Genomic DNA, 16,598 nt, shown 5'->3' on the forward strand with positions numbered 1-16,598 from the left:
CGCACAGACAATGAGAAAAAGCCCCTTTACCAATAGCAGTGCTCTTCTTAAAGTCGACCTGTCATTCTCAGTGCACTCGCTTGGTTTAACCTGCACAAAGTAGCCATCATACCGTTTCCCAATGTAAACTCGATGGTTAGTTACACCACGTTGTTGCTTTATACTGTCACTTTCAAACGGAACACTGTGATTCCTGCTCTTAACATCATCTTCCTTCTGCAAATCCGAGGTTTGGATCTTCTGTTCCTTTTTCTTTTTGGGGGATGTGAAGATGAAATGATACAGTCTGTGCTTCACACTCAGTTGAAAACAAACAAACAAAAAAATAGCCTAACCTTTGTGAAATTTATTAGTGTGTTTTTTCGTTTTTCTTTTTTTTTTTTTATATATGTGTATGGATGTATGTATACATGTGAGGTATATGCACGCATTCACATATATGTGTATGTATTTTAGGATTATACTGATGCCTGGTTTTGCATGTAGATTGCAGTTTTTGTTTGTTTGTTTAAATGTTAATCCCTCCCCTTATTTCATTTTTGGGACCATGTTTCATACTGTATGATGTGGACGGGACCGTTAGACCTCATTCTACATTGATATTATATATAAATATATGAAAAACTGTGCATTTTTCCCTATGGAGAAAGTTTAAGTTATATATCGCCTGTACATTTTGGGCTGCATTAAGATCGAATTGTCCACCGTGTTTAACTGAAATAGTAATAAAACTTATTAAAAAAATGCTAGATTACTACAAAAAAAACAATGACGATTCATAATAAATCTTATGACATTTACAAGTCAAGTTGTACTGGTCTTATTTCTTGTGTACCACAATAGTTGTTCATATTTACATTATAAAATAAAGTATTTTTGTCAGCTAAATAATGAGTTATTTAAATGCATCCCATACTTCTGATGATTCTGAAGGCTAATTTAGGACATATTCCTTCAAGCACCTACATTTACAGAACATAAATTTTACAGTTAATATTCACTTCATCTCTAACTGTATTTCAATCATAAACATTTAAATTAATGGATAAGTCTGTCTTAATGTCCATGACGCATCTGTTCCTGAATCCTTTCCAGAACTTCCTGCATTCGCCGCAACTGCAGAAGAAAAAGAAAAAAAAAAAATAAGGAAAATTGCCAACAATTATCAGGGAAGTTTAAACAGAAGGAAAGACTTAAACATTGGCTGTGCTGAAATATACTAACATGCCTTCTATGGCTGCAGAATATAGTATGCAAATCAGACTGTCAAAACACATTATTAAAGGCACACTATGCAGTTTCTGTTTTTCTCAAACAGCGCCCCCTAGAGTCGATGTGGAGTACTTGTATGTAACGTTACTGTCGTAAATACCACTCAAGCAGAGCCGTCTCTGCACTCTTCCGACCGCGCTTTCTTCGTCGATTCTGCCATGATTCACGTCTGAAATGCGTGCTAGGCTGCTTCATATGTTGTTGATGTATGTGACGTCGTGCCGCAAAGCAAGTTGTGATTCTCGCCAGATTTGGCAGGGCGCCACCTCTCAAACTTGCATTGCTGGTTTTGCCAGCGGCGCCCCCCCCCCCTGCTTTGCTATCGGGATGATTCTCTCTACTACGAGGACTTCAAAGCTGTTATATTAAGGTACAAATCGTGCATAGTATGCCTTTAAACAAAACTCAAAACTCATTTTTATTTCAGAGACCATAATTGGGACGTGGTTCTGTACACCCTTTCTATATCTGCCATATTTTATATAGAATAAAACTAAGTAGTATGCTAATATGCTACTCTAAAGCCCAGGTCATGTGACACTCATTTCAAGTACAAATATCCCACATAGTTATCAATACATAATACCTATTCTTTGTCTTAGTATTTTGCAAAAATAGTAGACCCATCCAGTGAATCCATTCCAAAGGGAATGAAGACACTGCATGGTCTAGTTAAAAAAACAGAGAGAACAGTATTACCTCCTCATCTTTCTCCCAAATAAGGCGCTCAGTGTTGCTGTCCACAGGCACCAAAGGCAAAGGAAGGTCTGAGGCGCTGTCTCTCACCCGGTTACACAGACTGGATGAACACAACCAATGAAACACAGTAAGATAAAGCACACAGGAAGCACTCAGTGATGACTGATGTCCGTTTATCCTCTGACCTGCGTTTCCTCTCCCTGACCACCATGTGGGTCATATTCTGGATGCACTGAGCGCGATAATTCTCGTAATGCGTTTCCCGCGTCACGTCCTTCAGGTCTTGCATGTGTGTGCGCACCAACATGTTCCTCAGCTTCAGGAAGTCGGAGTGCTCTGGGTTTTCCACTGCAAGAGTCAAGTCAAATCCAAATTTGTAGAGCGCCTTTCCCAAAAACACATTGTTTCAAAGCTGCTTTATAGAAAATGATGATGTTAATGGTTATAATATCTTATCATCTTTATGCCTTATAGCAGTGGTTCCCAAACGGGGGTACATGAGGTGACAGAGGGGGTTGCGATAATATATAATCCAACTTTATATACAGAGCTGTGCAATAATAGTTTATATTTTATGACGACATAAACAATCTGCTATATAGTATATCGAAATTATTCTTTCAGCTGTTTGCAATGAACAAACAAAAGTAATAGAAATAACCACTTGAAACATTTGTTGTGTTGTTGAGCTTTCCCAAATTCAACTGAAAATGCAACTTTTAATGACTTCTGCAGTCTCAAAATTATTCAGCCCCCTGAATAGAATCCCTCACAACAGCACAAGTGTTGCCTCAAGCACACCTGATGGTCAAGGGCTCATTAGTTCACCATGGCTTAATTCAAAATCGCCCCCTATACCCTTAAATATGGCGCTATTTGAGAGGACAGCCATTTGTAGTGGTGTCCGAAACCATAGTGGACGTTATTGAGTGCACTTATTCAATCCCACATTGCACTGCAATAACGAGTGTGCGACCGATGTATGCTCAACGGCAGTCCGAATTCACTCACTCATTTTCATCCACTCCTTCAAGTGAACAGTATTAGTGGACTAATGTAGGGAATAGTGAATGAGGCATTAGGAGCCCAGGTTGAGAGCTAGAACACATGAAATATCTGAACTGGCTAGGTTTGTTGAGTGTCATGTTTGACTGCATGTTAGAAATATGGCTAAGTCAACAGAATGGTTCAAAAAGTTAAAGGACAAGTTCGGTATTTTACACTTAAAGCCCTGTTTACAGATCGTTTCTGATGAAATAGAACGGTTAAGATTGAAATTTGGACACATGCTGCTGTCCCGAGAATTTTAGGTTTCTTTCGCTGATTCAATGAATAATTATGAATAAAATATTATGAATGCAACAGAGTCCGAGTACCTTCCACCACACCCCAGGGGTACTGACGGCCTCTGAAGCGCCTGCCTTGGCTTTCAACTTGGACGTTACTGCCAATTACAGCAAAAGGAATGCTGTCCTGTAACAAAGAAGGAAAGCCACATTTCAATTAAGTCAGTGTTACGGAGAATTTGATGTGCATATGGAGCTGGGTCGGGTCACCTTCAGTTCCTGGTGCTGAAGTTTGATCTCCTCATCCTCGTCTGAATCGCACTCAGGGAACTGGTAGATGTTGATGTCGAATCTCTCGATCTCATCACAAATCTAGAGAGAAAACAAACACACAGTGACTGTGATATATATATATATATATATATATTAGGGATGCACGATATATTGGCCACCATATCGGTATCGGCCGATATATGATCATTTTTAATGTTATCGTTATTGGTCCAATAAGAAAATTTGTCCGATAATATTAAAGCCGATAAAAAATGGATTTTTCCTTCAGCTGAGACACTTGAGATCCACACTGTTCTCCATGATGTATTTGAATTGCTTGAAATATGATTGGAAAAAAAGGAAAGTACAGTAAAGTTCAACATGTGCACCGCAAGTCTGTCATATAGCCTACATAAAATTATAATGAGAACTTATATAATTATAATTGTGTGCTTGGAACACAGCTTTTAATGGTGAGACTTTTGTTTTTGTAATCAGGCTCTCAAAAATTAGATAAAAATTAGGATTTAGATTTATCGGCCAATATATTGGTTATTGGCTTTCAAATATAAAGAGTTATCAGTGTCGGTCAAAATGTTTATATCAGTGCATCGCTATTTTATACACACACACACTATATATATATATACAGTGAGGAAAATAAGTATTTGAACACCCTGCTATTTTGCAAGTTCTCCCACTTGGAAATCATGGAGGGGTCTGAAATCGTCATCGTAGGTGCATGTCCACTGTGAGAGACATAATCTAAAAAAAAGAAATCACAATATATGATTTATTAACTATTTATTTGTATGATACAGCTGCAAATAAGTATTTGAACACCTGTCTATCAGCTAGAATTCTGACCCTCAAAGATCTGTTAGGCTACGTTCACACTGCAGGCTGAAACGACCCAATTCCGATTTTTTTGCCCCTATGCGACCTGTATCTGATCTTTTCATGACAGTCTGAACGACACAGATCCGATCTTTTCAAATGCGACCCAGGCCACTTGGGTATGTGGTCCCAAATCCGATACATATCCGATCTTTTGAAATGCGACTTCAGTCTGAACGGCCAGGTCGCATGTATCCGACCCGCACGTCATTGATACGCGAAAAACGTCATAATTCTGTAGTCGTCGGTTTGAAAACGGACTGCATATTCGTCGAGCTGAGGTAAATCTGCCGAACGGGTCGACCTCGACGAGCCCGTTAATTAAAAAAAAAAAAAAAAAAAGCCCACGGCCATTATATATACACGTTATGTTAACTTATTTGTGCTGAATCTGATATTAGATAGGTCAGCGGCTGCTGTCTGGCTCTTGTGTAACGGTCGCTGCGCGCGCTCGTGTGTGTGTGTGTGAGGGAATCACAGTTAGTTCAAGTTTAGCTACTTCCGCAAACAACAAGTGACGTCGTTGACCGTTGAGTACTCTTCTGCGCATGCGGGTCACTTCTGGGTCATTTCACGTTCACACAGGAGATCACAAAAGGTCGCATTTAATTGGAAATGTGAACGGCCTTGCAAAAAAATCGAATTTTTTCAAAAAATCGGAATTGAGCATTAAGCCCTGCAGTGTGAACGTAGCCTTAGTCTGCCTTTAAAATGTCCACCTCCACTCCATTTATTATCCTAAATTAGATGCACCTGTTTGAGGTCGTTAGCTGCATAAAGACACCTGTCCACCCCATACAATCAGTAAGAATCCAACTACTAACATGGCCAAGACCAAAGAGCTGTCCAAAGACACTAGAGACAAAATTTTACACCTCCACAAGGCTGGAAAGGGCTACAGGGAAATTGCCAAGCAGCTTGGTGAAAAAAGGTCCACTGTTGGAGCAATCATTAGAAAATGGAAGAAGCTAAACATGACTGTCAATCTCCCTCGGACTGGGGCTCCATGCAAGATCTCACCTCGTGGGGTCTCAATGATCCTAAGAAAGGTGAGAAATCAGCCCAGAACTACACGGGAGGAGCTGGTCAATGACCTGAAAAGAGCTGGGACCGTTTCCAAGGTTACTGTTGGTAATACACTAAGACGTCATGGTTTGAAATCATGCAAGGCACGGAAGGTTCCCCTTCTTAAACCAGCACATGTCAAGGCCCGTCTTAAGTTTGCCATTTGGATGATCCAGAGGAGTCATGGGAGAAAGTCATGTGGTCAGATGAGACCAAAATAGAACTTTTTGGTCATAATTCCACTAAACGTGTTTGGAGGAAGAAGAATGATGAGTACCATCCCAAGAACACCATCCCTACTGTGAAGCATGGGGGTGGTAGCATCATGCTTTGGGGGTGTTTTTCTGCACATGGGACAGGGCGACTGCACTGTATTAAGGAGAGGATGACCGAGGCCATGTATTGCGAGATTTTGGGGAACAACCTCCTTCCCTCAGTTAGAGCATTGAAGATGGGTCGAGGCTGGGTCTTCCAACATGACAATGACCTGAAGCACACAGCCAGGATAACCAAGGAGTGGCTCTGTAAGAAGCATATCAAGGTTCTGGCGTGGCCTAGCCAGTCTCCAGACCTAAACCCAATAGAGAATCTTTGGAGAGAGCTCAAACTCCGTGTTTCTCAGCGACAGCCCAGAAACCTGACTGATCTAGAGAAGATCTGTGTGGAGGAGTGGGCCAAAATCCCTCCTGCAGTGTGTGCAAACCTGGTGAAAAACTACAGGAAACGTTTGACCTCTGTAATTGCAAACAAAGGCTACTGTACCAAATATTAACATTGATTTTCTCAGGTGTTCAAATACTTATTTGCAGCTGTATCATACAAATAAATAGATCAAATAAATCTAAATTTTTTTTTTTTTTGATTATGTCTCTCACAGTGGACATGCACCTACGATGACAATTTCAGACCCCTCCATGATTTCTAAGTGGGAGAACTTGCAAAATAGCAGGGTGTTCAAATACTTATTTTCCTCACTTATATATATATATATATATATATATATATATATATATATATATATATATATACACACTCTCTCTCTCTCTCTCTCATCCTTCCTTTTCTTTCCACAGGATTGGATCAGACCAAAGTGATCTCCAAATGTGATTTGTGTTAATGTGTGATTTGCTTTAGGAGCAATTAAAGGATCTGCAGTGCCTGAAGAGGATGTCAACCTGTGATATCCTGTTGGTCAATTGCTGTTGTGTTTTTGTTGGAGTGTTTGCTAATTGCTACTGTGTGTTACACTTCTGGCTTTCCTGTAGTAAAGGGAGAAACAAAGCTTTTCAAAGCTTCGAATCAGTTGAACCAATTGCTTCGCAAAATGATTCACTGTGCGTTCACACAGTGTTCAAAACTCCACACGCTGGTGACCCCTGCTGGTCGTAACAATGGAAGTGCAACAAAAACTTAGGCCAAACATGCATAAAAACCCATTTTTACAAACCCATTGCAAATGTTTTATTGAAATAAAATCTATCAAATGCATTAAACTAATCATCTAATAAGATTAAATATCAAGTGTCTGTGTAATGTGTTCTTTTATAAATTTTCAGGGCTTGTTTTGTTTGTTCCATGGATTGCACAGCTAAACAGGCCAACAAGAGACTATTAACTACTATTATTAATTTTAATCATACTAATGTCTGATAAAAACATGTACAAATGTATAAAACTGATCAGAGATCAGGTAAAACTCATTTGTTCAATGGTTTGCCGCTTGGGGGCGATCTCAGTAATCCGCATGATTCATGGGTTCACAGAAATCATCGCCCCCTCAGCGGTGAACCATTGAAATTTCGAAAAGTTTAAAAGCGATTATGACGTCACGAAGCCTCGTTTACTGAAATCACGTGACTTTGGCGGTTTGATACACGCTCCAAACCACTGATTCGAAACAAAAGATTTATAAAGGTTTTGAAGCTTCATGAAAAGTGTTTGTAAATCGCCCATCACTACTTTCCTGTTGAAATACATGCTGGCTTGACTGTTGTGTGCAACCTCTTTGCTTTTTGTATATTACTGTAGATATTACTGTAGGGGGTGGGCACCATTTCTTTTGTAAATACGGTTTACTCTTGTTTTTTGTTAAGGAGGTAGGGTAAAAAATTTATTAGGGTAAAGTATTTTTTTAATTCTTTTGGTAGGGAATTTAGCTGTTCCTGTTAGGAGTTTGTTTGGTGTTTGATTGTTGTTTTGGCCTTTGCTCCCCCCTAAAGTTGTGCTTTCACTTGTGACCCTGTAAATAAAAGTGTACAAAGGATCTTTGGATGTCTTTTCCACTTCATTTTGTGGCCTCACCTTAGACTGGGTCGTAACAATATGCACTAGCCAGTATTTTTATACATTGTGCGTACCTTCATTTTAATTTTTCTGACTTCTTCTGGAGTGAGACTGTCTGCTTTGGCAAGCACAGGCACTATGTTGACCTTCTCATGTAGCGTCTTCATAAACTCCACATCCATCGGTCTGAGACTGAGACAAGAAGAAAAGAAAAAAAAAGTCACTCCCATGATTCCTGAGGTACATTTCCAGGACAAAATGCCACTGTCATTAAGTTGAGTTAAAGGTTCTACAACATGTGATGCTGTTATCTGGAAAACAGCAATGAAAATTCACAAAAAAAAAATACAAAATGACATTTTTTTCTCAGATAATCACCAAATACTAAATGCTGGCCATTTAATCACCCCTGGGTTCATTTACCCTACAATGAGGCATCTCGCTGCTTAGTTACCGTAGTGCGATGCTTTGTTGAAAAGAATTAACAAGCTAGTCACAACTGTTTCCTGAAAGCTTTGTAACTTTAATTGCACACCAATCGTTTGAACTTAGGTTCAACAGTATAGAACTGTCGTTAATGACATCGCGTAGGTGGTGGAGTAATAACTTCTGCTAATTAATCAGTTCGAGATTAAATTAATGTCAGATATTTGCTGAAAATAACAAACATGGCATCTAAAGACTACTTTACTATTTTTTCTCCATTTACAGTTGTTTGCTTCAATCGCAGCTTCCCTCTTACGTCACACGGGGTACTACATTTATTTATTTAGCAGATACTTTTATCTAAAGTGACTTACAAATGAGGATTACAACATCAATCCATCTTAGGGAGGCAATTAAATAAAACATTTAAAAAAAGGTAAATCGCAACTTTTTATCAGAATTGTGAATTATGAACTCAATGACACAATTGAGTGATATAAACTTGCAACTGCGAGAAAAAAGTTTAAATTGTGAGATAAAAAGTCACAATTACTTTTTATTCCGTGGCAGAAACAAGCTTCCATACAATACCATGATAAGTGCTAACAATACAAAGTTTCAAACATTGTCCAGAATAGGAAGCAAGGAAGGATATAAAGGCTTGTGCACACCGCCGACAATTAACGCCTCGTGACTAAATAAAGGGAGGCAATGTGAGTATGCACACCGACACCAAACGCCAGGCGTAAAAGTGTAATTTAAAAAAAAAAAACCTCAGGTTAGTTTTTTTTGGTTTGACGCACCCCTTTAAAAACTGGCCGACCAATGAGATTCGCGCTTTTGTTCACATGCCTGGATCTGTTGACGTTACAGTCCTTGGTGGCGCTCAAGCACAAAACAGTCTTGCCGAGCACACATTGATAGAGACGATGAAGAGGAAATAAGTAGACGAAGAAGAAGATGCAACGAGGCAAGATGAATGTACAGCTGCTGGTGTCTGTGGTGTCCGAACACAAAGAACTTTAAGACAAACGCCACAGCGACTACAAAAATCTCGATAAGAGGGAGTTGTTATGGAGAGGAACTGCAGATCAAATAGGATTCTGCAATTACAGAACTTATTACACCATGTGTACCGGGGTATTTCTGTTTTTCAATAAGCGCCATCTACTGTCAGGGAGTGAATTTGCACGTTCACTCGGCGCATCGCCAGTGAAAATCGCTTGGGTATGAAAAACGTCTCGAAAAACGCTGTCAATAAGCACGCGCGATAATCGTCCCGGTGTGCACGAGGCTTAAGGCTACGTTTACATGACAATGATGTACTAAAAACTGAAAAGTTTTTCCTTTGCGTTTTCTGTGTACAGATGACAACGTTGTCAAATCGATCCCTGTTCACAAGGATCCGTGAAAATAATTAAAATTGCTGTATTCTGCTGTTAGGCCAGTAGTCGGCGATGTCACTTTGAAAAGAAACACTACGCACCTATAGACTGAACACTTAATACGCATGCGCGTGACGTCACTGTTTTCACTAATTCGCTTTTTTGTAGTTTACACGGAGAAGATCACGGTATAGTTTTCAAAAACTTGCACTTTTCTGTTTTCAAAAGATTGCATTTTCAGGCCCTCAAATCGCCATTTTCGTGTAAATGAAAAGCCAAAACGCATAAAAAGTTTTCCTCTTAAGTTGAAAATGGTATCTTGTAAACGGCTCCTAAGAAATAGAGAATATACATACAGTATATTATGCTAGTGTGAAGCACATTTGCACATGCACACTCAAAAAACTTTCATTCTCTTGGCCAACACATCTTTCACACTCGTGGTCAAACTATCGATCACTACTTGTGAATAACAAGCACTTCCACTTGTTTTGTCAGGGAGTGTTACCCGTGGCCAAAAGGTGAGATGAAGTAGAGGCAGCAGTGCACACGGTTGTCCTGAATGTTCTTACGGTTGAGGCCGCTTTCGTCACGAAAGTACTGCTCAAACTGCTGGTCAATGTAGTCCTCAACTGTCCTCCAACTATTACAATGAACATTAAAAAGTTGAAAATTAGCAAATGTATTTGATATAATTACTTTGCATCACCAAAGTCACAAAACCGAATCTCATCATGAGTAACTGAGACAATATGACACAGTAAACATTTATTCTGAGAGAGATGACTCCTGTGTCATTAACTATAATAATAATGCAGTCCCACCACTCTGTGTTGTTGACAGCATCACCGAATCCTGGCGTGTCCACGATGGTGAGTCTCAGCTTGACTCCTTTCTCCTCTATAGACACAGTGTGTTTTGTGATCTCCACTGTCTGCGCGATCCGCTCTGCAAATGGGTCAATGACAAATATTAAAAACGATAGTTGATAGTGAAAATTCTGTCATTAATTACTCACCCTCAAGTCGTTCCAAACCCGTAATACTTTTGCACAAGAACCAATGAGGTTCATTCAGCACGTTTGAGTTTTAGCAGGAACCAATGAGGTTTGTTCTCGCGTGTCAAGTAGATTCAGTCGAGCTTCTGTTTATGTTCGCTGATCATTGTTTATATGTGAATAAAAGCCTAAATTAAATCTGTTCATCATATAAAGCAATCGAGTCTCCGCTCAATTCATATGGATTCATTTTACGATCTCTTTATGAACTTTTTGAAGCGTCAAAGTGTCAGTTGTGTAACTGTCAATAAAGGGAGAGAAAGCTCACAAATTTCATAAAAAAGATCTTCATTGGTGTTCCGAAGATGAACGAAAGTCTTACGGGTTTGGAACGACATGAGGATGAACTATCCCTTTAAGAAAAAAAATGGACAAATTTTGTTTAAAGGGGACATATCATGCTAAATGCACTTTTTTAGCCCTTAAATGCATTTTGTTGTATATTTGGAGTGTTTAGAAGTACAGAAAAGATTAAATTATTCTCTTCAGGTGCTTCGTTGATATCTTTATATTCTGTTTTGGTCATATTTTTCAACCTGTTCAGATTTTTCTGTTATCTATGACGTTTTGTGAACTATCACGTCACAGTATTTGCAGCGGAACTGCCAAATAAGGACATTGACTTCCGGCCCAATACTTCGAGCGATCCGCCATTATTATTTCTCGCTGCAATTTTGTAGTCCAAGCTAAAAGATGCAGAAGTTACGAGAGGGTAAGTTAAAATGATCGGTTGTTGGATGTAGTAACCCACACGCTTCATTACACCGTCTAATGTAGATGAACTGCCGCGCTTGTGGCGCATGTTTAACTGAAAGAACGAGCAGAGAGAGAGAGAGAGAGAGAGAGAGAGAGACCCGGTCGCACGCGCGCTCGCACTCTCTCTCGGAGCCCGGCGAAAGTGTAAACAAGACATCACCGTCTCCAAACTAGACGCTGTCTTGCTCTCTCTCCCTCGCACATATTAATCAAAATAAATCGACACGGTGGTAAAAGGTCGGAAGACCAAAGTTTCATGTATAAATACAGTTACACACCATTGCGATACATCCATATGAAGACGTTGTTCTGCAGGTTCGTCGCCTTCATTTTCATTTCGCTCCGGCTCCGACTCTGGCTCGAACATGTAAGGCTGGCTGGACAAGTCTTCCGTTGTTGACATTTTGTTAATAACGTGTGAATAAAAAGTTTCTGTGCCGCTAGATAATCCTATCTCTGCTATCAGACTACAAAAATGGCCGAACGGGGTGGAGTTGAACCGAGTGTCACCTCTGCATCCTGGAGAGGGGGCGGGGTATGAAGTGTCTCAATTGTATTTAAAGAGACCGCATCAAAACGAGTTGATCTCAGAAGCACCTCAGAAAAGGGGTAAAAAAGGGGCCCGTGGAGCTATAATAATGAGGAATTCAGACCCAAGCATTGCAGTTCCGCTTTATATAGACCACAAATGTATGATTTATATGTAAAAAGGAACAATTTAAAAGCATGATATGTCTCCTTTAAAACACGTGCCATGGTCTTAGACGTGTAATATTTGTGTTCATGTTAAGCCGGGTGCACACTGTGCGATTTATTGTCCTTTACAATTGCTCCTTGTCAGACTGTACGAACATGATCATCGCTGTAAGCCATGTCACACTGTGGTATCTCAGTTGTCATTAATGTCAGACTGTACGGCAGTCAAGACGTGTTAAAAACGGACGCACGCGAGAAAACTTGTCCGGAGTTTTACATCATCAATCAAAGATACGTTCGGTGATGTGAGCTGCATTACACTCGGGATTGAAATGGTGGCTACAAAGAAATCTCTAATTTTAATTTTGGTCATGGCTTTTCTTGAAAAACGAAGACAATTTGACGGTCGTCGTAGGAGAAGTCACACTGCAGGACAGTGAGTCAAATCTTCTGACACTGCCAGAATTTCGTCGGAGGTAAAACTTTATCGCAATGGTCATTAATCGGCTGTCGGTGAACATGTCAAACTAACGATCAAATACTTTAGATTTTAGCCTAGGATCAGAGGAATCTTTTAGGATATGCAAAATTTGTCTCAGACGGGCAAATCGTGGCCAAAATCGCACAGTGTGCACCCGTCTTTAGTTTCATATGGCTGTAAAAAAATATTTATACTATTTTCAAGAAAATTTTTAGATAACGACCATCAAGTAATTGATGCATAATGCATTTTCCTTACACCTTGAATACATGCGAGTGAACACATCTTTTCCAAAACTTTTTGAAATGTATTTTTTAAAGGTAAATCAAATCAAACATTATTACAATTTTGGGTGGGTATATCATGACATTTTATAATCTGAATTAACCGTGCCTAGTCATAAGCCCTTTTCACACAAACAGTATTTACTGGTAGATTACTGTGAAGAGATCATGTGTGTGAGCATAAATAATAAATAACATAATGCTTATAAATATAACAACAAATGTTGTTTTACAGAAGAATATTGATCTAACCAGTCTTGAATCAGTATCATTGATATACTACTATAGTTTTTGTTAATATTTTGAATTAGATTTCTATATTTTCTGTTTACATGTTTCAATAGTAAAGTTTGTCATTTGTGCTTTTGTCATTTATCTAAAAAATCTATACAGTTTGTATTAAGTTTTAGTTTATTTTTACAATTATTTTAGCACTTCAACGTAAACTAAATAAAAATGAGAAATATTGCCTTTAAGTGTTTATATTTTATTTTATTTCAGTTTTATTTCAGTTAAATAAATAAACATTTTGTTATTTCGAGTAATGAAAATGTTTTTCTAGTTTTAGCTTTAGTTAACGATAACCCCGACTCTTACCTTCAGCATTGAGCATCTTCCTGTCTTTGTAAAGGTCTGTGAGGAAGAGGCTGTTGACCAGTGTAGATTTCCCTAAACCTGACTCCCCTGGAAGCATCAAAAGGATCAAAATTATAGGACATCAAATATAACTTTTACTTTGGCTATCGGTCTTTGACATCTGATGACCTCACCTGCCACCATAAGAGTAAAGGCGAACCCCTTTTTCACAGATTTCCTGTGCACTTGGTTAGGCAGCGTCGCAAAGCCAACATATTCCTTTTCTTGATCCTATAAAAAGGGAAAAATCTCAGATAGTGATGTGATTTCAAAATAGGTAAACATGGATTTAAAAAAAATCAAGTTTGAAGCAAGCAATATAATAGCCTGAGTCAACATTACCTCAGCAGAGTCATAGGGGTCAAATCTGCCCCAAGGACTTTTCGGGCGAGAGGGGCTCATGGGAGAATCCAGAGAGCTCATGGAGCTGAGCTGGCTACGGCGAACTAACTCCGGCTCAAGACTTCTGCTCAGTGGTCGTGTGAAAGTGGGCGTCCCTGGGTTGTGAGGGTGGCTGCTGCCGTCGGGCTCCCGGTCCATCATGGGCATCTCACTTCCAGGGAAAGTGTGACCGGCTCTAGGGGGCAGGTCTCTCATGGTATAGGCCAGTTCAGCGTCCTCACAGTCTCCTATGGCTAAACTAGACAACTGCAGATGTAGGACACAAATGACTTTATAGTTTCAGTTTAGATCAACTCTAAATAATGAGCTAATGGTGCATTCCATTTGTCCTTGGAAGTGGGAGATTCCTAGTTCCCAGTAGGAACTTTTAACTGGAATGCACACTTAAGTCAGTGTTGCGACTGGGAAACTCAGCGGAAGTGCAACAACCCTGACTTCAGAATCCAATATGGATGCTCAGCGCATCATTCGAAGTGAAACAATAGTAATATATTGTTTAATTGCACTTCTGTGTGTCTTAATAAACTCAGTGGTGCACATACTATCCCAACCTCTATTTGTAGACATCATACTTTGGCATACTGTGTAAAATGCCGCTTTTTTAATGTGTTTGTGTTCCGAAAGAGCAACTGCGCAACAAAGGTACACTTGGTTTTTCTGACCAAGAGTACTGGAACGCGGTCAACTCGAGTGTGACGTCAGTCCCAGCGTCAAAGGTAAATGGTCACAGCATAAACTCCGCAGGAAAGTGGACCTTGATGACCAGTTGTGAACCTCTGATAACATGAATTTAAAAAACAGTAGGCTGTTGTCTCTTCAGTTTTAGGAGAGCTATCTATTTTGATCTTCATAAACCATGAAACGTAAGATTAAAATTGGAAATTCTTTCATTGAATGTTTAAAATATATTGAAAATTATGTCATTGTTGTAATACTTGCATAATGAATTGTGATCTTTCTTGCATGTCTTTTTAAACTAAATTGTGAATGGTATTATTTTCTTGTATTTAATTGTATAATAAATTGTGATAGTCCTTTCATTTCTTCCATCTATAGCCACATATCCAAAATAAATCAATTAAAAGAGTTTGTGTAAGAAACATACTGGTAATCTTATTTGACGTTATTTATTTTGTTTTTATCATTTTTAATTATTTATTTATTTTTTAATTTCAGAGCTTGACAGACCCAATCCGTATTTACTTTCATTAAATTGAAGTGTATAGGAAGCATTATAAGAGAAAATCATAAGTGGCCTTTATCATCTGTTCACCCTAAAAATGTAAGTGAATGTGAACTGGGGCTGTCACGCTCCAATTTTAATTTTACTGTAAAATTACATGAAATGTAAGGTTAGATATATTTCACGTTTTTCCACGTATAAAGAAAGGGAACTTACTGTTAACCAACTAACAAGTTTAACTGTGCTTTTACAGTAAAAAGTACAGTATTTTTTTGCAGGATACACACAACAGGTTTGAACGTCACAAATAAACAAAGCTTCAACACAGGAAGTCGCTCAGTCTCTAATGCAAACAACGTGACCTGCATTCATCCAGCAGCCTGTCACTGTTCATTAGTCCAGACACATTAATACCTCGCACTAATGCCCTGATCTCCAGTAAGATGCTAGAGAAGTGGGGGTCGTGGCTGCAGACACAGTTTGATTGTTTTCTTACAACTCAAACTACATTTCTTTCATAAATGAGTAGTTATGCATCCATACCTCAGGATCTGGAGCCAATGAAAGTGTAAACAGAGAGAAAGAGACCATATTAAAGTTCCAAATCAGTCAGATTGCGTTTCTGACCTACATTTGCAAATCCATCATTTAGAAAATAAATTGTTTGTATTTTAAAGAGCCCTTACCGCGTTGTCTGTACATCGCATTCACGAACCGGTTGGTGGTCGACGACAGGTGCTCCATTTCACCAGACCAGTAACATCCACTTGTCAATGCGGTTGATGTTTACCTAAATAAAAAAAATTAGGTGCGGAGTTTATCTGTGGAGATTAGTACAGATAATTAAATTAACGCAACTTTCCTGACGCTAAACGTTCAGGATATACGGAGGAATAGCAAAGTTACAGCACACACAAACCAGCACGGCCAACTGTTCAATTATCAGTGAGAGCTGTGCGGTGCGTCGCGTGACTCGCGTTCACTTGCAGTGGTACTGGGAGCGTTTCAGTTGCGTCGCGCTTATAAACGTCGCGCTCTGATTGGTCGACTGGGTGCCGACGCCAGCTTGAAGATGCGTTGGTTTGCGTCATAGCGTTTGCTTGTCTGTATAATATAATAATTATTATATTGCGTTTAAAATTTAAAAACCAATGAAAAACGGAAACAACTAGATTAAGCAATAAATGCGTTCAACTGAAATAATTGCTATAACCATGAAAAGACATGTTTTATTTTAGTAGCCATAGCAAATGCAAAAATAGTAAATGTACCGCAGATTAAATGAAATAACCTTTTTGGTAAATAAAGGGATCTTTTTATTTTATTATTTATTTCTGATTAAGGATACATTGTAAAACTATGAAATATATAAAAAGAATATATAACCTACAGTAAACTCGATTAGCAAGTTAAACATCTTACATTTAATAATTTGACAATTTATGTAATTTTTCTATAAAATACAAGGCCTGTGTATGAATTAGGCTACCATATAGGTAATTTAGAGTGAAATAATA

At 38.8% G+C, this 16,598-nt stretch overlaps 1 protein-coding gene across 3 annotated transcripts; it reads right to left on the reverse strand.

Annotated features, from left to right (window-relative positions):
• Positions 1-4: 4 nt before the first annotated feature.
• Positions 5-16,077, reverse strand: septin4a (septin 4a). 3 transcript variants are annotated; one of them, XM_079847769.1, is made up of 13 exons: positions 16,001-16,077; positions 15,768-15,871; positions 13,839-14,144; positions 13,631-13,727; positions 13,458-13,544; positions 10,411-10,534; positions 10,095-10,229; positions 7,850-7,967; positions 3,528-3,629; positions 3,348-3,444; positions 2,157-2,319; positions 1,972-2,071; positions 5-1,116 (listed from the first exon to the last, which is right to left on the reverse strand). In XM_079847769.1, the coding sequence occupies exons 2-13, from the start codon at positions 15,786-15,788 to the stop codon at positions 1,057-1,059; spliced, it is 1,410 nt and encodes a 469-aa protein (XP_079703895.1). In that variant the 5' UTR covers positions 15,789-15,871; positions 16,001-16,077; the 3' UTR covers positions 5-1,056. The 3 variants fall into 3 exon arrangements, with proteins under 3 accessions (XP_079703895.1, XP_079703897.1, XP_079703896.1); XM_079847771.1 differs by having other exon boundaries at positions 13,839-15,632; positions 16,001-16,037; XM_079847770.1 differs by having other exon boundaries at positions 13,839-15,632; positions 15,768-16,039.
• Positions 16,078-16,598: the final 521 nt, after the last annotated feature.

Source organism: Squalius cephalus (genome assembly GCF_949319135.1).
Source record: "Squalius cephalus genome assembly, chromosome: 17".
NCBI lineage: Eukaryota > Metazoa > Chordata > Actinopteri > Cypriniformes > Leuciscidae > Squalius > Squalius cephalus.